The sequence below is a fragment of the Ornithodoros turicata genome, chromosome 2 (genome assembly GCF_037126465.1).
Source record: "Ornithodoros turicata isolate Travis chromosome 2, ASM3712646v1, whole genome shotgun sequence".
NCBI classification, from domain to species: Eukaryota; Metazoa; Arthropoda; class Arachnida; order Ixodida; family Argasidae; genus Ornithodoros; species Ornithodoros turicata.
This window is the reverse complement of record NC_088202.1, coordinates 119,673,856-119,696,478: the sequence shown is the minus strand read 5'-3', so window position 1 is coordinate 119,696,478 and position 22,623 is coordinate 119,673,856. Positions and strand designations below refer to the sequence as shown.

General features: G+C 48.7%; 2 protein-coding genes across 2 annotated transcripts; both read right to left on the bottom strand.

The window, feature by feature from the left end:
• Window positions 1-815: 815 nt before the first annotated feature.
• On the bottom strand, window positions 816-19,578 carry LOC135385996 (venom protease-like). The gene is made up of 8 exons (XM_064615685.1): window positions 19,283-19,578; window positions 18,955-19,052; window positions 18,428-18,542; window positions 15,083-15,153; window positions 14,477-14,571; window positions 11,434-11,693; window positions 9,134-9,273; window positions 816-1,146 (listed from the first exon to the last, which is right to left on the bottom strand). The coding sequence occupies exons 1-8, from the start codon at window positions 19,362-19,364 to the stop codon at window positions 985-987; spliced, it is 1,023 nt and encodes a 340-aa protein (XP_064471755.1). The 5' UTR covers window positions 19,365-19,578; the 3' UTR covers window positions 816-984.
• A 1,837-nt stretch (window positions 19,579-21,415) lies between these two features.
• Window positions 21,416-22,102, bottom strand: LOC135384999 (receptor expression-enhancing protein 4-like). The gene has a single exon (XM_064614176.1). The coding sequence runs from the start codon at window positions 22,100-22,102 to the stop codon at window positions 21,416-21,418; it is 687 nt and encodes a 228-aa protein (XP_064470246.1).
• Between the last annotated feature and the right edge of the window lie 521 nt (window positions 22,103-22,623).

The window sequence follows — 22,623 nt, the reverse complement described above, 5'->3', positions numbered from 1 at the left end:
TTAGCGATGATTTCCAGCGCTTTTAATTAAAAAAAGTAGCGCTGAACAAGGAACCCAGGTGGCAAGAGGATTTTTCTGCCGTACTAACGCTTGAAGGCCTTTGTACTTTCCACTCACGGACGCAGCATTGTCGTAATACTCGCCAGACCTTGTGCTTATGTCATGTGGGTCGACGAAACTCACTAAAGTTTTCAACGTGTCCTCAGCCTTACGTGGTCAGGACGGATCCTTCAACTGGCGTATTTTCTAAGTGCGCGAAAGTTCTTGCTACCAGAGCCGTAGCGAGGCAAGTTTGCGCCCAGGGCAGAGTACGTCAGAAGCGCCCCCGCCCCCTCCTCCTCACCCACTGCCGTCAGAAGCCCTGTAAACAAAGATGAAAAAAAAAACGCTTATTTGCACTGCCCAGATCGTAAGTTCAAATTCTCTTCGTTCCCGCTTTATCCTGTCCAACCAACCTGCTAGGGGCTGCCCTTCAGCGCCCTCTCTCGCGAGGGCGCAGGTGCGGCTGCCCCTCTCGCACCCCTGTCGCTACGGCTCTGCTTGCTCCATACGTGATTTTGGGGAGAACCTAAAGCCATATCGTTTACAGAAGAAATAAGGATCCCCGGGGGATATGCCCGGTCTGCCCCTCCCCCTTTTAAATCCGGCACTGACCGTGAATTTAAGAAGTGAGTGTGTTTGCAGGCAAAACCCGTGTTTATGCACGAGGTGATCCACCACGTGATCGCCAGATGCCTTGTGGCACGCTGAAATTCTGTTACCGCCACAGTACCAATGCAAAAAAAGCATACGATTTCACAAAACATTAAAAGGCGTCAGGAAAAAATGTAATTTCATTCCAAAAGTGTTTTGGCAAAACATCCTGGTGAGAGTTTGCTGGATGTCCAAGAGTGCTGTCTTCTGCTGTCCACCGCAAGATATGGTGGTGGTGGTGATGGTGTAACACGGCACATCCGCCAATGGATGCTTGGCGACGTTGGCCTATTAAACAGCGTGCTCATAAATGTAGTCGAGAAACTCGGTGACCCTAGTGTAGACGCCAGGTATACCAGGACTTGCGCACCCTAAACCCCAGGACACTACACCAGCAAGGAACCACTGCTTCTTACGATGATATTTGACTATCAAGGGTCCTCCAGAGTCGCCCTGGAATGGAACACACAGTACATGATGGCGATCAGAGTATAGCATAAAACACAAAAAACACAACAACAATAGATGATGATGATGTAATGGGGTGTTTCACCCGCGGTGGTGCGGTACCCTACCCCATTGCACGTGGAGCATTACATGAAGATGATGAAGGATGAAAATACGAGAAATAATTAAAGAGTCTGGAGCAATCCAGTGGACATGAGGAAGTCGATGAGCAGGTGAAGAACCCGACGATGGAGCAATCTTCATAGGGGCCAATGAGTACAGGTAAGTTGAGCTGTCTCTTGCTGATACGGGCAAGCTCATCACATAGTATCCGCCTTTGAAGGCAGTAGAATGCACATTCCACAAGACTGTTCTGGGTGTTCGCCACGACAACGCAGGTGAAACAGAGGCTCGTGTCACAGCGTCTGATCGTGCACTTGAATTGGGGTGTGCAAGCCACATTGAGGCGGAGTCTACGCAGGAGGGTAAAATGGCGTAATAAACGAGCAGCGAAAGAAAACGACCAATGTGGGTCTACCGAATACATGAGAGATTGAGCCGCGATGTTCCGGCGCCATTGCTTCAGAGCCAAGGATTGAAACCACGCAGCTAGTAGGGTCCTTCTGACACCTCTTCGTTATGCCCACGAAAGCGTGCAGCTACCAGACGGTTCCAAGCTCGGGTGCTCACAGCCGACAAGCCTCCTGTTGTTAAAGACGCTCGTTACATGCCTGGTTTTCGTGCTGCAGAATGTGCAGCCTCAGACCTTAAGTCACCTCGAGAAGTGGGCCCCAAAAAGTTAATTATGCGACCAAAGCCCCGGTCCGACTCGTGTGACAGGATTGGAGCACAGGCTGATAAGGGAAGCTGTAGCTTGCCGCAGCAACGTTCAACCGCTGCCACACACGGCTCAACTTACGCTGATCTGGTACGGCTCCCAAGGAAGACGCCTGAACCTCAGGTTCAACCCCAGACACCACGTCGCATAAGGCAATTGCAGCCCCAGCCCGCGCAAGATACTGCCACTGGCACTAGCACCATTCTGCGGTTAGTTCTAGCCGCTTTGAAAGCAATTGTGACATGCTGCCCTGAGGCTGCGAACCTACCAGAAGTGCAGGCCCTGATGGTAATGGACATATGCTTTTCCGGCCATGGAGCAAATATATAAGCGTGCCGCCCTAATTCAGTGGAATGCACGCGGTTTGCGAAACAAGCTCCCTGACGTCAAACCTTTTTTGTTAAAACATCCTGTTCCTCTTTTGGCCATCAGCGAAGCTTACGTCAAGAAGGACTTTAGCATAAGCGGGTATGCCATGGTTACTCAGGGCGACGCGGACATTTATAGGAGTGTCTTGTTTGTCCGCCTGGACCTCGTGTCTGCAGTTGTGCCAATGTCACAGTGTCTGCCTTTTGACTGCGTAAAGTGTAAGGTTCGTCTCGGCAAGATCACTCTTACCGTTGTTAGTCTCTACATACCACCATCGGTACCGGTTTCGAAGACTGACTTGATGACCGTCTTCGACGACTTGGATCCGCCTTTTCTGGTGGTTGGCGACATAAACGCTCATCACCCTGTATGGGGCAGCCCCAAGACCGATCGCAAAGGAAAGATCTGGCTGGAAATCATTGAGAGATTTGACCTTCATCTACTTAACGACGGCTCCCCAACATTCATCGGCAGATCGTTCTCTACTGACGTCCTGGATGTCTCTCTTTGCTCTAAAGATATTTGTAGGGACTTACACTGGTACACCGATCTAGATTCTAGGGGGAGCGATCACATCCCCATTTACATAACATATAACCGTTATCCCCCGGCATCTGGCTGCAGAATTGTGAAGATAACAGACTGGCACGCTTTCCGGACTGCCTGTGCGGAACAAGCTGAATCCCTGCGTTCGGTAAACGATGTCGGAAAGCTGATTGTTCGCTCTTTGGCGCTCTCTACCAAGTCAGTCCGCTTGACCCCTGGTCACTTAGGCACTAACCCCCGGGTGGAACAGCTCCGAGCTCTCCGGCGACGTGCAGAGCGCAAAGCTAGGCGGACTGGCGACATTCATGACATCCAGGAAGCACGACGCGCCAGCAAACAGGTACAGAAGGCACTCCGGGACATTGACCGTCAGCGTTGGCGCCAATTTTGCATGACACTGTCCCCATTTGCAAGCCCTGCCCGGATCTGGAGAATTGCACGTAGCCTGAAGGAAACTCATCCAGTTAGAAATCCTTTAGGGTCCTTGGCCCTATCCACGTCCTCTTCGGAGAAGCTGGTTGCCTCAGAATTTTGTCGTCTCATTACGAGAGCTGCGGACGTGTGTCGTTGTGCTGAGCACCGGGCAGGCACAGCTTGCTTGAAGTCTACCCTTGAACAGGTGATTATGCCATCAATACCCCCTCTCGACATGGATTTCACCATGGAGGAACTCCTCACGGCGGTATCATCTTCGAGTAGAAAGTCATCTCCTGGCCCGGACGGTATCACCTACGCTGCTATTAGGAACCTGGATACTCTGTCCCTCAAGGCTGTGTTAGCCATGTACAACCATTCGTGGAGAAGCGGACAGGTCCCTTTGGAGTGGAAAGTAGGTCAGGTGGTGCCGCTCTTGAAACCAGGAAAGCACCCGTCTCAGCTGTCTTCATTTCGCCCAGTTACCCTCACCAGTTGTTTGGGCAAAGTCATGGAACGAATGGTCCTACGGAGGCTTGAGTGGTGGCTTGAGAGCCATGGATTCTTTCCCCAGGAGCAGAGCGGCTTTCGCCGTTACCGTAACTCAATGGACTCTGTAGTTGATCTCGTCACAGCTGTGCAAGTTGGTAAACAGCGCAGGAAGATTTCCGTCGCCGTTTTTCTTGATGTCAAAAGGGCGTATGACACGGTCAGTCACGTATCCATCTTGCATGATCTCTACCAAGCTGGTCTCTCGCATCGTACACTATGTTGGCTCCAGGACTTTCTCCATCAACGGTCCGTCTTCGTCCGCACATCACAAGGCGACACCGACTTGTTCCCGGTCCCTCAGGGTGTTCCACAAGGAAGCGTCCAGAGCCCGCTCTTATTTAATGTTGTAATGGCGGGCATTAAGAGTTGCATTCGAAGGAAGGTCAACTTGTCCCTTTACGCCGATGACATATGCATCTGGTCAACTGGTACATCTCGCCCTGCCATTCGACAACGCCTCCAGGCTACATTGGACGACATTCACACTTACCTGCTCCGAGCAGGGATGGAAATATCAGCGGAGAAAAGTGCGGCACTCGCCTTCTCCCGCAAATCCATGCAACGATGCCGTCTGCACATTGGGGACAGGCCACTTATAAATGTCCAGCACCACAAATTCCTCGGCGTAACTCTAACCACTAGCCTCTCTTGGAAACGTCACATCGATGGCATGGAGAAGAAAGTTCAGCGCTGGACCGCTGTCATCCGTCACTTCGCTGGAATGAGGTGGGGACGCGATGAGAAGGACCTCCTGATGCTGCATAACGCCTTGATTCGCGCCACAGTCGCCTACAGTCTGCCTGTGCTTCACGATCTCCCCAGCACCTTAGCACAGAGGATCCGCGCTATGCTGGCACGGAGCCTACGGGTGTGCCTCGGTGTCCCCCGCGGGGCCGAGACAAGGCTAGTGGTTGCGGAAGCCCGCGACATCCCTTTTGAAGTTCTCCGAAATACAGAAACTGTGCGCCAGTATCTCCGCCTGATTGCACACCATCGCCACCACCCGCTCATCCGGAAACTTCGGGCAACGCGCAGCACGCCGATCCACGGATGTATAATGTCATTCAAATCCCGCGTTCCGAAATTCGTTATCAGCCCCGCCGCTGAAAGCACGGCCCCGTGGACACTTCCGTCGCCAAGCGTCACCGCCTCTGTCCCAGGGATCACGGACAACAAAAGGAGCTACCCCGACCTCGTACTACAGCAACTGACTATGGATTTCATCGGCACCGCATATGATGGGTTCTGCACGGTCTTCACGGATGGCTCCTCAACGAAAACTTCGTCATCCTCATCTTTTGTGGTACCCTCGATACCGCTCACCCGGGGTTGCCGGTTATCCCATCGCACCTCTTCGACCTCAGCCGAGCTGTACGGAATCCTGTTGTTCTTACAATATGCGGCCACCTGCGATCCACGGCGATGGGTAGTCTGTACGGACTCCAAGTCAGCTCTTCGATGCCTGAAAACCTCAGGTCTCCGCGGCTCACTGGCCACACTTGTGATAAACATTCTACGCCTACTGAAGTCCATAACTGCCCACGGCCACACCATCGCTTTTCAATGGATTCCGGGTCATTGCGGAATCTCTGGCAATCACGTTGCCGACGCTGCCGCAGCGGCCGCTCACCACCAGGGCAAGTGTGTCCCGATTGTTCTCCCAAGGGGGGACAGACGGTCCCTTCTTCGTGACTGGGCTGCCTCCTCATCCGTCGAACAATGGCGTCGGGATGTCCCGGCCAGTACCACACTGGGAATTGTAGACCCAACATTCTCGTGTCGCTTACCGACATCTCTACCGCGCGCCATTAAGTCCCTCCTACATCGCTTACGGCTGAATGTTGCCTTTTCGCCGTACTACCGTTACCAGATAGGGTGTGCCAGTAGTCCCTTGTGCCCGGAGTGTGGTGTGCCAGCGACCGCGGACCATGTGATCATCGCATGTGCCACCCATAGGAGGGAGCGTCACTTGTTGGCAAACGACCTTGCGCGGATTGACAGCCGACCCCTTGACCTCAGACTCATTTTGGGACCATGGGACACACGAACGCAGATGTCCGTCTTACGACCCTTCATCAAATTCCTGCAAACTACCGGCCTCATCGACTCTCTCTAAAACCCTGTCAGCGTCGTCAGCATCATCCTCATCACCATCCTCTCATTTTCCCCCAATAGCAATGGGGTAGCATTCTGCTCAATGAGCGGAAGTCATCCCCATATCATCGTCATCATGTATTTCTCTCTCTCTCTCTGACACCTCTCGACAGCACAATGGGCACGGCTGTCGGGGGCTCATGAACAGCCGTTGCTACTCTGTCAGCCTCCTCATTGCCTGTTAAACAGCAGTGACCAGGAATCCACTGCAGGGATATATGACGACCTTCATCAAGTAGACGCTGAACATGGTGGAGAATGTCTACTACGATGGGGGCTAGCGACCCATGAAGCCCCATGGTTGCCACACATTGCAGAGCAACCCTTGAATCTGTGTAGATCTCCCAGACACGCGGAGGAACTTAGGATATCTGCTGCAGAAAGAGCAGGAGGGTGTAGAGCTCCGCCGATGTTGATGACGTCCGATGTGAGAGACGATACTCACGCGAGGCTGCATCAGATGGGACGACAAAAGCACACGAGTTGAGATGAGTTGATTAGAAAAGAAAAAAAAATGGAGAAACAGACACTCATTACGAGAGCCGGCTACTCCAGATCAGCACAAATGGCTATCTACAATAAAGCCAATGAGTGACAAAGACTCTCAGTCAGTCACTCACACACACGACGAACACTTCCATGTGTTCCATGTGATTCATCAGTGAAGACGGCAGTGTGGTCGGGAATATTAAAGGTGCATTATGTCCGCTGCCAACTGTTGAAGAACTAAAGGTGGCGCTTGATGCTTTGGAACCTTGAGGCCAGGGACAGATAACCAGAGTCATGGGAACGGAAGCGACCATGGAGGGGTTGTGAGAACTGTTGGGTGGATTATGAACGGAGGAAGCTTGGGCCAGACCTCCATGAGATACTTGAAGACAGCACTTTGCACAAAAACACGAGTTATTCGATTGCCGCGCTTTCCATATGCCGTGAGACGTAAAACGATTCAAAACTCATTCGGAAGGCCATTGTTCACATATCGTCTTCCCTCCGCAGGTATCTTTTCCTGTGAGCAGTATACGAGGTACGCAAGCACTGCACGGTACGGGGAGGGATACGTTTATTAACAAAAAAGAAATGAAAGGTCAGCCAGAGAAAGATCGATTGCTATTAAAAAAAATGAAAAGAAAAAGAAGAAAAAGAAAAGAAACTGAAAAACACACAAGGTCACACAATCACAAGGCGTTGACAAGGTTCGAAGGGCGGAGAAAGCGGAGGAGCGCAGTTGTGATGGCCACTGGGTCGGCTGAAGAGCGGGACCCAGTAATGTAGCCAATGTTATATTGCTGCAGCCAAGTTGAGATACACGACGACAGAGGGCGTCACGGTGCAGAAGGTGTTGCCGGCAGTGTAGGATGCGGTGGAGAATATCAGCACCACGCCACAGCTAGTGCAGAGGGTAGTGCTGGATTGACCCATTTTGAACAGATGCGGGGGTGTGTGGGCAACGTTTAGACGGAGGCGATGAAGGAGCCATTCCTCGTGACGAGTGCAGCGACACGTAATAAAAGAGTCCACTGAGGGATCGATTAATTGCAGGTGACTGTTGTATGAGGCAGCCTCAGCTCTGAACGCTTGGGCACGAGCAGCACACCGCCGGCGCATAGATAGACGGCAGGCAGAAACAGTAAGAGGCAGATGTACGGTGGTATGAGTCACAACTTGAGCAGTACGTCGTGCAGCCGCATCTGGGCATGAATTACGGGATAGGCCCACATGACACGGAATCCATTGCAGAGAAAGAACGTGACCATTGGCACAGAGCCGATTGTATGCCTGGATGATCATGCTGGCGGGGCGGGAAGACAGCAAAAGAAGGAGGGGCCCTGATATCAGTGAGGACAACCCAGGACTTCTCAGGTGGCAGGCCAGCAATGTATTCTAGGATAGGGCTGATTCCATGGAGGATAGGGAAGCTGTACCGTAGCGTGGCAAAAGGAGAGCCGTATATGAACTCGGTGGAGGTCGCGGCAGGAGGGGCCCCAGGACGCACCTGCGATACGCTTAAGGGCGTTAAAAAGACTTGAAGATTTGGCAACAAGTGTCTTCACGTGGGGAGACCATGTCAAGCCTCGGTCAACGGTAAAACCCAAGTAACGGCAGGTCGAGACAAATGTGCTGGGCGATTCAGCAAGGGATAGTGGGTACTTGTGAAATGACTTTCGTGAAAAGGCCATGGCTACAGTCTTGCAGGTGAGCTAGTTAGGCCTCGGTCGGCGAGATAATGACAGATTGTGTCCAAGGAGCCTTACAGACGACGTTGGATCGCATCACGACGACGAGCAAATGTCCAAATACAAATATCGTCCGCATAGAGTGTAACGTGAGTGTGACTAGGCAGCTGTGCTGGCAGGGAGGCCATGACGATATTGAACAATAGGGGCCTGAGTATGCTGCCCTGCGGGACACCTCGTTGGACGTGGCGCGAAGCAGTGTCCCCCTTCGTACTGCGTACAAAAGGAGAACGGTCTGTGAGGATGTCTCGGAGCCATGGTGGGAAAAGAAATCCTACGTTGACATCTTGGAGTGCTCGCAAAATTACAATATGTTGGACACTGTCATAAGTCTTCTTAACGTCTAGGAAAACAGCGGTGGACAGGAAGCCATCCGCCCAAGCCTGTTGCACTTCACTGACGAGAGTAAGGACACTATCAAGTGACGACCGGCTTGGGCGAAACCCCATCATTGTTGCCGGGAAAAAGCCGGTACTCTGGTACCAGCTGAGCCTGTTGAAGACCATTCGTTCCTGGGTCTTCCCCACACAGCTGGTACGGATTACAGATGTCTACTGTGCAAAACTAAGGGAGGGGCCGTATTTATTGGGGGAGCGTAAACTAAAGCTCTTATAACGTTCCTTGCTTTTTTTTCTTAATAAACATATACCCCCTTATAGCGTAAACTACGTCAGTTATATGATTTTACTTATTTTTAAAACTTAAAACCTACCCGCATGCTTTCAGCAGTTCCAGCACTCATTATCTTGCCCACTAGAAGAAGTGATTTTCTTCTTTGCGCCAGAGCGACGATGATTTTCGAGGAGAAAACTTTATAATGCTGAATAATTTGACAACACAGCCGCACGTTTTCCTCGACTCCGGAGCTTTAGCTTCGACTTACCTGACACGAATCAACTCCTCCTTTTCTGTTTCCAGCACACAGGAAGGTGTTAATAATTCGCTGAGGAAAAACTCCTTGGCACTCCGTATTGTTCCAGATTCTTAATTCAGCTTCCAGTAACTTTGGACTCGAAGGTCCTCCTGCAATGATAATGTAACCCAGTTTCAGGAAAAAAAAGCTAGAAAATCCAAAGCTAAGAACAGCATTTACTGTCCCTTTCCCGCCAAACACCACAACAACAACAAAAAAAAAAAAAAAAAAGAAACGAATTTTTTGTTTGTTTGATTGATTGATTGATTGATTGATTGATTGGCTGATTATCACAGTGTAGACAGTGGAGACAGTGTAGTACAACGGCATACAGCAATTGCTGTTGAAGTATTTGCTATTCGAAGTGCCCGAGCTATCATGTACTAAGGTTTAAAAAGAGACTCTTCGCTCTTCCGGAATTTTTATTATTACTATGCCTAATTAATTACACTTCGGTCGTGTGTTTTTCAAAGTAACTTTCTAATTGACACCTCGGCCCTTAAAGCAATACTTTAAATGTTAGCAAATAAATTGTTTAGGGCCAGCGAGAAAAATACTGGCGGCTATGTATAGGAAGGGAGTTGCCTCAGGACAGAAGCCGCCGATATTTCGAACAGAGACTGTTCTTCTGGGCACCGTCCTCATCATTGGCATGGTATTTAAAGGGTTAGGTGTGACGTGTTTAAAGGTTTGTGCGAATTGTGGGTCAACAGCCCGGAGGGAAGAAAGGTGCCGTACGGGCTTCTACGGCCGGAGTGAATGGCTGCTTTGTTAGAGTGTGGAGGGGATTATGTGAACGTAGTGTTCACATAATCCCCTGTTGTTGACCCACAATCATACATAGTCGCCAGATGGGTAGAAACCCATCTGGCGACTATGTATGATTCACGACTGCTGAAAACATTCACTTTGTTTCATTCCCGTAGAACATTCCTTCATAAAAAAAAATGTTGGTACACGTTAGTTGGAGCAAGCACCTTGTATACGTACATATATACAGGGTGTCTCAGAAAACGTGTCATTGAATTAGAATTTTAAGAAAGTACGCCTCCTAGAACCACGCGGTCAACGGCATTTGTTCTTACAAGGTTTTGCCACCTCCTGATGTGAATGTCATTGAAGTTTTATTATGGCAATTTTTATGAACTGAACTCGGAAGAGTGCAAATTAAAGGTCGCTTTTTTACGCTAGCAATCTGAAGCGCCTGTCAAATTTACTCCAGTTCATGATAATTGGCACGGATATTGAAGAGCTATCCCATCGAAAAAAAATAGCCGAACATCATCCGTTTCGGAGTGCCAACAGCTTTGCGCTGGACCAGATTTTTTGCGCCTTCGCGCTCAGTACGACGAAAGGAGATAAAATACGAGAGAGGAGAGGTAAATAGATAGAATGGCGTAGATGTATAGGCTAGCTGGTGGATAGACTCCACGATAGGCAAGCCTGAGCCTTTTGCAAGCAAGATAGGCAAGCCTTTTTGAGCCTTCGTGTTTTGTTGTTTACGTGTCTTACCCATGGCTCAGGCTTGCCTATCATGGAGGTTGGTAAACCTAGCCCGCACAGGGATAGCAGAAAAAGTGTGAATTCATGAAGTGGGGATAGTGAAGGCATTATACCAACGGAAGCTGATGCGATAAGCCATACCTGTCTGGTACCGAAGCAAGAAAATAAAGAAATTCATTTGTGGAACGTTGAAATTTTGAGTGTGTTTGTACCCTGTGTGGGCTGGGTTTGGCAACCTCCTTTCAGTGGACTGAGAGCGAAGGCGCGCAAAAAGTGACCCAGCGCTAAGCTGTTGCGCTCCGGAACGCATGATGTTCGGCTATTTTTTTCCCGATGGGATAGCTCCTCAATATCCATGTCAATTATCATGAACCTGAATAAATTCGGCACGCGTCCGAAACGCATTGGTGGCGTAAAAAAGCGACCTTTGCTTGGTAAATTTCAGAGTTCGATTTGTAAAAAACTGACATAATAAAACTATCTTAAGTTTTATGACATTCATATCAGGAGGTGACGAACACCTAGTAAGAACAAATGACGTCGACCGCATGATTCTAGGTGGCGTAGTTTTTTTAATTATATTTTAATGACACGCTTTCTGGGACACCTTGTATGCTGATAGATGGTACGAAAGAGGGAGCCACCACACAATGCCAAAGTAGTTGTAAGTCGGAGTGTTTCACATACCGTGCAACATGCATTAAAGCACGTCCTTACAGTGAAAGATAATAACTCGGGGCTTTACGCCGCGAGACAACGGTGCTTACTGTGAAAGAGACTTCCCCATCCAGCTACATGGGCCCTTTTGCCAAAGAATGTTACATCTCTGCTGGATGGCAGGCAAATAGGACGAATATTATCGTCGAATCTGGCCTGCTGTTGCAGTCGTAAAATAGCGATGTCGTTCTGAAGGGTGTCCCTTTGGAAGTCCGGGTGCTGTCGTAGCCGCGAAACATTAAAAATTCGACCCGCAGTACTGTTGAGGTCGTTCCTGCCCAGTAAAACTTTCATGTCGGAGGCCGCCTTCCTGTGATGAAAAAAAAAAAAAAGTACATGTGAGACTTTGACAGCATCGACATGGGAATTAATGGACACGTGGAACGTTGCGACACAAATGAAATGAGTGTCATTAACGGTCCTGATATGACATTCTCGGGTAAACATAAACAAGCCCCCACCGGAACTTCGCCACGAAGACTTGCGGTCCTTCCGTGACTAAAAACGCTCTGAACTAGCTGCCATGAGGAATTATATCTTTCGCTTTCCTGATTTGCTGAAAACGGGAGGCGTACACCTTTTTGTGGCTGTTTGAATTGCCACAAAAAGGCGTATACGACGCTCTCTCTCCTCAAATCAGAAGCGATAGCTGTGTTGATCGGCACAGGTTGGCGCAGAGCGTGTTTGCTGTGAAACCGGATGTCGTTTTGGCACCAACCCTCAAGCGGTGAAAGCGGCATGTACGGAGTGATTAATCAGTGAGAGCTGGAATTACAACAACAACAACAACAACAACATAGATGAATGGATGATGATGATGTGGGATGTTTCCCTGCGTTGAGTGCAGGACCCTACCCCATTCCAAAAAAGTTCACATGAAAGGATGACGAGGGAAGGAAATCCCTACAGTTCGTGAAGGAGGCCGGTGGCCCTCAGCAAGGAAAGAAGGGCGCCAAGTGCACGGCACTGGTGTCCAGGGTTACTCCATGGGCCGAGAACTTTGCAGATGTTGAATGGCCTCTGATCCAGCATTCCAAGTTGAGATTTAAAGACCCGTCGCTCGCGTCTGTACTGGCTGCAGTCTTCGAGAATGTGTCGGATTGTTGCCGGTAAACCACAAGTTGTACACAGCGCCGTGGTGCTGTGGCCCAGCCTATACCGGAGTGCAGGGGTGAATGCGACGCTAAGTCGTAAACGACGCACTAGAGACGGAATTACAAAGGGTGCGTGAGAGTGGGGAAAAATGAGTGTCATGCCACGTAATGACATCTTGGCACGTCTTATTGCTACTATCACATCGGTATGGTGTTGCTTTAAATCGTATTACGTAGGCACCTTCTATTTCAAACCTGGGGATTTCTGGACTGCTATTCTAGTACAAATGTTGTGCAAATTGACGCCGTGTTGTTCGTGGGAACCTTGTCTGTTTCAAATAGTGCACATGAGGAGGTTGTACCGGCTGGCTTAGTATCAGTAAATGACGAGCGGGCACATCGACACCTCGACGCCAAATCTTCAGCTCAGACGAAGGCTGCTGTGCACTGCGAGTAGCCCTCTTTATTTATATATGTATACCGATTATTCTGCCTGTCGCGTGGCTGCTCGAGGGTAGCATTCATCTTTGGCCGACTTCACGGGCAAGTGCGCCGACATTGGTCTAGAAACGACTGAGGAAAATCCATGGAAAATGCTCAGACACTGCACAGCAGATGTCGGGCTTCGAACGCGCTTCACCTCCCAGTCCTGGGCCATCTTGAACGCTCACATAGCGATCGTTATCGTTATATTTTAAGTTCGCGCGCCCCAAAGCCGCTTTGGTGGGCTGGCGCAAGGCAGCTTGTGGCGAATCACGGGCCGAAGTGATGCATTTAACGCGTTATAGGTTAACGACAAGCAGGGATCTAAACCGGAACTGAACCCGAACCGAAAACCGGAAAGAAACGTTATTTTCCATCGAACCCGAACCGAACCGAACCCGAACAATTTTTTTTTTTTTTGCTTGTCCTGAACCGAACCGGAACTGAACCAAAAAAACTGATAAGGTTACCGGTTCGGGAATCGGCTCAGAGGTGAAATACCTATTGTACTATCGACCGACTTTTTTTTATTATTTATTTTTTGTACGATAAAAGATGAGAATAAAAGTTTGTGATTGTATCGCCAGTTTTTGCCGGAACAAATGAGGGTCCTGATCGGGTTCTGCCAAAAGTCTTCTAGCACTTCGCTTTTCGTTTTCAGCAGACGACCACGGGAGTGCAATACAATAATTTATCAGAGCCCTGCTACTCCCTTCGGATGCCCTAACCATCTTGTTCACAATATATATGTTGTTGTTGTTGTTGTTCAACGAAGTGGCAAAGAGTGAAACCGAAACTATGCAAAACTTCGTGCGTTTCCCTAAGAACGCTTCGTCTTGTGAAGCAAGTGGCCGTGGCGAGGCAGCAGTAGACGCTTCCTGGAACGATTATCTCACACCTTTCTCTTACAACCGTGTGCGGTAAGGGTGAGCTCGCTTTCATGTAGCAAAATTACTGCCGATGAACCGGTTAAACCAGGACCGAAAAAAGTAACGCTTCCAATCCCTGTAAGTGTCCCGACCATGACACTTTGTTGTTTTGTTTTTTCGTTTCTCCCGGAGCCGAACCTGAACCGAACCGATATACCTGAACCAGTTCAAGCTGATAATTTCGGTTCAGCGGAGCTAAACTCGAACCGAACCAATATACCTGGACCCGAACCCGAACCGGACCGAAAAAAAAATACCGGTTCCGATCCCTGACGACAAGTTGAAGGTCGGGACCCTGGCCTGGGCAGAACCGACATTGCGGAACGACCCATAACTAGTTTTGCTTCATATGTATCTGCTTCTGTACAATACTTAGGCTGACGACAGCTTTATCATTGACCAGAACCACGGAAACGGAAATGGACCGCCAAATGTCCTAAACTGTTAACTGCACTGTGATGTAGCAATATTGTACGTCTCTTTAAGTCCAGCCTTCAGACTGCCGATAAATTTTAAACAACCTCGCGAAGCCCAGTTTTTATTTAACGGTGTCGTTGCGTCATCATGCTCCGCGTGGGTAATCTCACCCGTCAGTGCAGTGTGCAGCTGTAATAACGTATCGGTTACTGATGAGGGCTCCACCACAGTACTGCTCGTAGTTGTTGCTGTAAAGGATGCCCGCCTGCGTAGAAACGAAAGAAGAGAAAGTAGTAGAGAGGGGTGGTGGTGATTGGACAAACAACAGTAAGGCTATAGTAAGAGGGGCTTTTGAAAGAGGCTCTTTCACATATAGTTACGCGCAGCCTTTAAGCGGATGGGGTGGGGGAGGGGGGGGCCGAGGCTCCGCAAGGGTGTGTATATATACATGCGTTCGACAAAATATTGCGCAATCACACAAAATCTTAGGGGGTATCCTCCGGACTTTACGGGGGATTATGGAAGGGGGGGGGGGGGGTTACGTGACTCGGGAAAACACGGGGATGCGTCACAGGCGTCATACTTCGGGCCGAATGAGGCAACAGCGTGTGTTTTCTACAGTTATCCCCTCGTAATTGGACGCATACTGCAACAACTCACGACATGCCCTCCTACTGTGACTCCGGTGCGGGCAATATGTTTTCCCGAGTGACGTGGCAAAACGTGATGTCACTGCACAAGCCTCGTTTGGCATGTGGTAAATGATATTCGCTTACGATCCAGCCCCAGTGGCTCCAGTTGGCGTCTCGTCCTCCGGCAATCCGTGTTTCGGATTCGATGCCGCAAGCTGCGAATGATTCAATAAAGACGGCAAACATTTATGAAGATGTTTGGAAGCGCGCGGAAGCGTAAGAGAACATGTAAAAAAACAGGAAGATGCAGCTTTTCTCGTTGTCGTTTTGAGTTGCTTCTTACCAAACTTTATCTAAATGATGATGATGAGTAGCTATACCCCGTTGCCGGCGGTGATGTTTTTATCATATCTGTCTCTGAGCATCATTGTATCCATACCATACGTCTCATCTACACGAACAGGACAGAGCAAACCCGCGTATTAAAAGGGAGGCTGACCACTAATAAGACAACAACTACAATTTTATTTTGACTTGTATTGCCAACTGTAGGATGGGACAAACGAAAGCTTGCCAAACAGCTTGACAATAAAGCTTGCTTTATTTTGACTTTGGAGAGTGGGGAGGTTCATCGTCAGAGGCGATACCCTACCCCATTGCTCGTGGGGATGTGGGGAATAAAATAACGAGCCCCTTCACAATAACGATCGAAGTTCGATGGTGTCCAGAAATGTCACAAGAGCTTTGAGCGCAGATCGTTGCTGGACTGGATTGGGCCAGGGGCCAAGCAATTTCGATAGGGAGGAGGGGCGAGAGTCCAGCTGACGAAGAGGCTCAGAGAGTGCGGTTCGTTAAGGTTGGTAGTGGGGGCAATGAAGAAGAATGTGCTCCAGATCCTCAAGAGCAACACAGTGGCAGCAGGTGGGAGAGTCAACTTGTCTCAAGCGGTAACGCCACTGAGCTGTAAAGGCCACATCGAGGCGCATTCGGTGGATTAATGCAGCATCTTGACGAGAGGTGTTTCGTGGCATGCGGAAAGCGAGCGTTGAATCAACTCGGCTCAACATAGAGGGGGGGGGGGGAGAATGTCGGTTGTCCATTGGCGGGAAGCCAGGGGTGTCACGAGGCGTCGCAGAATGGAACGGCGGTCTCCTCTCAGCAGAACAATACTGGTCCGTTTCCGATACGAGAGTGCTGCTTCTGCAGCGCTGTCGGCCTGCTCGTTCCCCACAACACCACAATGGGCTGGAACCCACTGGAGAACTAGCCTGTGGCCTGCTGCGTAGATAGCGTGGTAAGCCATTAACGCATCTGTGACTAGGGGTGCGGATGGGCCTCGTATGCCGGAATTTTCAATAGCTTGAAGTGCAGATTTGGAGTATGTGAAGACTGCCCATTCCCGCGGTGTAAAATCAGCGATGTGTGGTAGAAAGAAAAGGATGGCATAGAGTTCCGCAGCTGTGGAGGAGGTTGGATGTGAAAGGCGTCGTCCGTGCACTACGCCTTCGGATGGTATGACGAATGCTCAGGCGGACTTGTTGTTTCGGGATGCGCCATCGGTATATGCTGCCGTAAACGTAGAAAACTTCTCGTCTACCAGAGCGTGAGAATGGGCTCGGAGGACTTGAGGGGGGACCTGATCTCTTCTTTCCAGAAGGTTTGGAATTAAGGCTTACAAAAGTCGGCGGTACCGGCAGAGACCAGGGGGCTTCCGGCGGTATAATGTCCTTAGGTATGAAGCCAGTGAGAGTCTGGAGTGTCCTCTGCGCTACTCGATAGAAGTCGCTTTCAGGGCGGTATCGAATTTTCCTGAGGAGCGGGTGACGGGGAATGCGAGCACACAAACGTAGGAAGTGCCGAGCCGTTTCACGTTCACGTTCACCCCCTTGCGTATCTAAGGGATAGCGCTGGCGGTTTTGCGTACGCAAAATACATCAAGAGACCTTCGCGCAGTGCGCAGAACCATCACGCTATCCCTTACGTACGCAGAGGCGATAGCGTACGATGCACTATTGTGCCACGGGTTTGTCGCCGGCTCCGGAAATACTAAATACTGTGCTTCATGCAGTATTCAGCAAGTGACATGCAGGGGAGTTCGTGTACAAGCAAGTGTTCTGGTAACAGGACAAATTGTGGTTATCTTGAAGGTCTGGTGGAAGCAGTTATAAAAACGTGATCGGCATCGATACAGGATACAATACAAATAATCGACCATGCCACAAAAAATAAATAAATAAATAAAAAAGTAAGCGCGAGCTCTTTCAATTTCAAGCAAAGAGCAGCGGCCTTCAAAGCGCCGCAGCTAGTGATGGCGCACTCACGAAATCATTACATGAAGCGCGCCATTTTGTAGTCCGGTTGTATTGAGATTGCTTTTCCGCACCGCCGTGCGGCACCACAGTGTGATCGCACTGCTCGGGCCAACGAGATAAGATGACAGCTGAGAGCAACCGTAAAAACTTCCTTCCTCACTCATGTTGCATCCGCCTTGTTTACCAGACTTGTGCCCGTTACTCGAAAAATGTAATTGATTACCGTTACCGTTACTTCTGTGGAAAAAGTAATTGATTACCATTACCAATTACTCAACTTCAAATGTAATTGGGTAACGAGTAGAAAAGTAACGCGTTACTTCGGTCGTTACTCTGCATTCACGCAAATTATAATCGTCTTTGTGTGCCTCGGAAAAAAAAAAGTTCAACAGCGGAACAGCTGAAATAACAAGACAAACAAAAACACGTAGGACAAGGAGATCTGTATGCCCGGGAAGACGTTGACCCGATTGTGGCAGAGCATTGCGTGGAGCTTCCCCATGACTCACTAAACCTCCAAAGTTTCAGGTACCATCACACTGGTGTAGGAAGAGATTAGGAAGAGAGACTCTGAAATTCCAGAGCGTTATTACAGTGACCTCCGCTTGCTATAGTAGAACAGCCCAACAAAGGCTGATGGCACCAGGGGCTTGACTTGGGGCAGAACATCTGAGATATAAGCTAATCTCTGCCGGAAAAGTAATCAATTACTGAGTAATCAATTACTCAGAAAAGTAATTGATTACTCGAAAAACTACTCAAAAGTAATTGATTACAAGTAACGCAATTACTAGTAACGCGTTACGCACAAGTGTGAGATAATCGCAAGTCCCTTGTCAAGATGGTTGCAATCACGTCAGACTTTTCGCTTCGGTGATTGTGATTGTGCATATCGCGATTTATCGTACTCATGAGTTTTTTTGCCGAGGTCTGCTATGGGGTAGGTCTGTTCTACCCCTGAGGTAGAAGTGGCGGGGTAGAACTGCTTCTACCCCTCATTTTCTACCCCTAAAGGGTTGAAAATTTGGAACAACGCACTTCTACCCCAAACGATAAAAAAACACTTTTTGCTTAGAGTGTAGAAGCAAGCCGTTTTAACTATGTTCCGGTAAAACAAATTTGATGGTTATAATTGTACTTTGCGAAGCATTGACGTCATGAGTGTAACAGTGCTTACTCTTTCTCAGTCTGACGAGATCGGGCGGTATGGGATGCCCGGAGGAGGAACTTCCACTCGTACTCGGCATGGTGTTCTTTGATTGCCGCCTGGACCTTCGACTTTCCGTTGCAATCTAATCACACAAGAGCAGAACATAGAAAGCTGTACTGGACGCCACACAAATTTTCCACCCACCGCGGTCCTCTGCGCGGTCTTGCAGACTATCAAAAGTTTATTCACTTCAAATTTAAAATTTTACTATGTTTCTTTTGAAAACGAAACTTGCTGAATTCGTGCTTCCCTCCTGCAATCTATCAATGGTTTATTCACTCTGAATTCCAAATTTTACCATGTTTCTTTTGAAAACGAACGAACTGTGACGAGCGAGCGAGCATTGGACCCAATGCTCCCTGACAGGTTGACGCGTTGCGCGCTGGGTGGAGCTACGCGTGTGTTCAATGGTTCATTGGTTTCAATCATCATTGAAGGCTGTCCGCGTGATAGGGGAAGATAGGCTTCATAACATATTGTGTCCCTATACATACCTGATGGTTCCAGCCGTCATATTCAGTGAGGTCTTCCGTGTTTGGATGGTTGATAAGTTTTCCGTTTCCATCCTCAATATCGCCGCTTTGCCACGAGCCTTGAGAATGTTTGAAAATATTTTACTCCAAAGCGTGCGAATAATAAAAGTTTTCGCTTTAATGCATCGTACGCTATCGCCTTTGCATACGTAAGTGACAGCGTTGGTGATGGTGATGTGAGAAAGAAAAAAATGTGTGTAACAGTTCATGCAAGGCAACGTTTATTGTGCTCCTCCACAAACGAAACATTACGCAGATATGCATTAAAAAAAGAAGAAGGTTTACTTACCAATATCAGGAGAACGACGCAGGCTTCCCTTTCCCCAGCTGAAGAAGGTCCATAACAGCACGCACACTAACTTTTTCCACATTGTTACTCGTGAATGGCGTGAATGCTATTTGATGATGCCAAGGTAGTCAACGCCTTAGCTTGCCGTACGTCAGTTTACGCGCTATTTGACTTAAAGGTACGTAGTTTTCATTGCAGGTAGGAAGAGAGTTTTACGCAATCCACGTGTTGCTGGCGTACTGCCCCTATAGCGGCGGACTCTTTCTGAGGCGACCGGCATCCGATGCTCTTGGGTGCTTCCCGTGCCGTCAACCCAAGGAAAGGAAATCAAGAGAACAGAGTTCCCGGACGTCAGAAAGAATTCCGTTTTGCTCCTCTTTGTGGAGTCCCTTACAGGGGACGTCGGGATCCACGATATCATAAGGTCTCGCCAAACATTTATTTCTATATGAAATGTTCATTTTATGCTGCCTTCGAACTCCAGAAAACTCGCTCGAATTGGGCGTAGATTTCTTGCAGTGATAGATTTTTTTTTCTGCCGTCTCCGGTGCCGTCTACGCTGCGGAGAAGCCGGTACGCGTGCGGCGCAACTCTTCACACGCCGTGACATGTGAACTGGCAACCGCTGCTGCAACTTATCCTCTGAGACTCGTGACGTCAACGTCCTAGCTTACGTGACTCTCCGAAATAACACATCTGCGTCGCGCCCCATTTTCTCGTTTCTTCGCTTCATCTCGCGTCATGGAAGAGAAGGGTTTTCGGCGATGCGACGTACGGGACTGGATCTTCATGAAAGTAAGCCCTTAACAGCTCTCGCTGTAACAGGATAATTGTGCACCGCCCACAGTTTCATACACGTGACCTGACCCTTTCTCTTCATTTTTGTTCCACTGCCCCCCTCAACGTTCATACGTAACTTCCTTGCAGGGCGTCGGAAGTCCTTCGCCACAGGACGGAGGAGGGGGGACGCTGAAGTTCAAAGAACTGGTGGAATTACTTAGAACTTGATATGTACAAGAACTTCACCTCGGCATCCTGCCATTAATGCCATTAATGCCATTTTATGCTTAATGGGTTCACCACAGCGCATTGGCCCATGTAATGCCTATTCTCGCTCCCATTATTTGCGTACAGTAACAACGTTAGTGTGCATAAAGCCACTGTCTAGTGTATAACGGAACGTGGTTTCATAAATTTTAGTCTTGCAAAAACGTTTTATCGTGAAAGGAACGGTCGAGTTGTTAGGAATTTTGACTGACCCAAGACGCGTGACGACGTCATGGCCAGTCGCAATCGTTTTGTGCGTTGGCACCCTATTTTGCAGGCATCCGGTGTTAAAACGTAATAATTAATAACTTGCTATCTCTCGTGCTCTGGCAGACTAGCAGGCAACTTGTTCAACTGAATAAACTTCTTAGCTATGAGCATTAACGAGTCAACTGTATACTGAACGCATCCAAAATAGCATGATAAGACTGTTTCAACTGGTAATCTACCCCAACTGGAAGTGTTTTTTACGGCGCACTTCTTTGCCCAAAATGCAAGACCGAACTTCTACAAACAGAAATGCGGAAAAAAAAAGAGAGAAACGCACACACAAAATTCTGCCGAATAGTAGATGTCGCGTAATTTCACAGTGTCGAACTTTGCTAGCGTTTACTGCTATAGTATAAACGCTGTCCGCCCGTGCCATTGCGTTATCAGTCATCAACCCATCATGTCATATTTCGAACTTCAGTTGTGGTCACTCGACCGCCGAACTTCTTCCGTCCGTTTACTTAAAATTGTCAGACCTAACAGTTACCTTCTCCACGTCTGTCTAAAAACGGCTTGACATCTTTCACCGAGGAAGACCGCCGCAAACGGTCACAGGGATGTGCTTCATTTCTTTTTCTGTGTGATACGGGCACCAGCACGCATCAATATTATAGTAGTACAGACGAAAGGAAAGGCAGAAACAAGCATACTAGCTCCGTAAATTTCTCTATTTTATGATGTCCCTTCCACCGTCACGTTTACAGAATTTCTCCGCAGACATTCCCGATACAGATTACGACGCGGACGTGACGAACTAGCTAGTCGTCAGAAGAAAAATTTCTCAACCGATTAACTTTGACACTCTCACACAGTCAGTCAATTCACCGGACTGGATATTAGTGTCGCAGGGCTCCGATGCTCTTGCGCAGACCTCTCAGACTTCTCATTTTGCGAAGAAGGCAGAGCAGCAGGATCGGCAATGCTATAATCTCGCATGTGGTCCAGCACTGAGCGAATGATCACCTGCACAAAGTACTTGGCAGCGGTGGATCCGACGCAAGCAGCTTCGGCATTAATTTTGGCCACACAAAGATCAATCTCGGCCGCACAGCGCGTGAACTGAGGCAGGATGACCTTGCGGAATATTAGGCTTGCCCCTTTGTTCGTAGGAGACTGCAACCAAAATACGATGCCCATCTTGAGTTGGTTGTAGAACGGGATGTTTGCGAGCATGCAGTCGACAATGGGTTCCATGGTGAGGAAGGAGGCGAGGACGATCCAGTACATCATCCAATGGACGTATTGCCGTGCGTTTCGCGAGTCGACTGCCTTGCAGGACGCATAAGCCGGGTAAAGAGCACCGACGGTGAGCACGAGTACCCGGCAGAAGGTGGCCGAAAGCAGGCTCATGACGACTAGCATCACCCAGATCATGGTAGTGGCCGTACGGGACGGGTGGAAGGATGATCCACTTACTAATAATGGGTGCTCTGCTAGACGCAGCAGCCTGCCCGTTGGTCTCTTGGCCGCTCCAATTTTTACTTCTTTGTCGTCGCCAAACATTTCATCGTTGTCCGTGAGCTGATATACTCCTCGAAAGCTACGTCGCGATATTCTTCTTCTATTTTTTTTTTTTTTAGATGCTCAGGCAGATGTCGGCATATGTCGCACCGACATCTGCCCAGGACGCAATGTCATCCCTGAGCAGCATTGAAGACTGAATTGAAATGAGTTTGAAAGAAAAATGAATAGTAAATAAAATGAAGCCCAAAGGATAAGTACCACTGACCGCGGTAGATATTTTTACAGGAATTAATCGCGCGTTAGGTGAAACGCCCCGTAGGTATATACACAGGGTTTCTTCTCTTTCAGTTTTATCCTTTACAGATTTTATTTATTTATTTATTTATTTTTTGAAAAAGCTGTGAAAGTAGCCCTGATGCCATTTCTGCGGGTGGGTTACGCGATCAGGCAGACGTCCTGTGGGAAACAGCATGTGACATACTGGGCGACTAATTACCTAAAATTAATTAATTAACTTTTTAATTAGATGTTTTCCCAAAAATGCGAGACAGCAGATCATT

Coding starts and splice junctions, on each gene's coding strand:
- LOC135384999 (XM_064614176.1), bottom strand. CDS start 22,102: ATGTTTGGCGACGACAAAGAAGTAAAAATTGGAGCGGCCAAGAGACCA.
- LOC135385996 (XM_064615685.1), bottom strand. CDS start 19,364: ATGTGGAAAAAGTTAGTGTGCGTGCTGTTATGGACCTTCTTCAGCTGG. Junction 14,572..15,082: donor GGAGCCACTGGGGCTGGATC/GTAAGCGAATAT, acceptor GTTTCTACGCAG/GCGGGCATCCTTTACAGCAA. Junction 9,274..11,433: donor ATGGGGAAGTCTCTTTCACA/GTAAGCACCGTT, acceptor TTATCATTGCAG/GAGGACCTTCGAGTCCAAAG.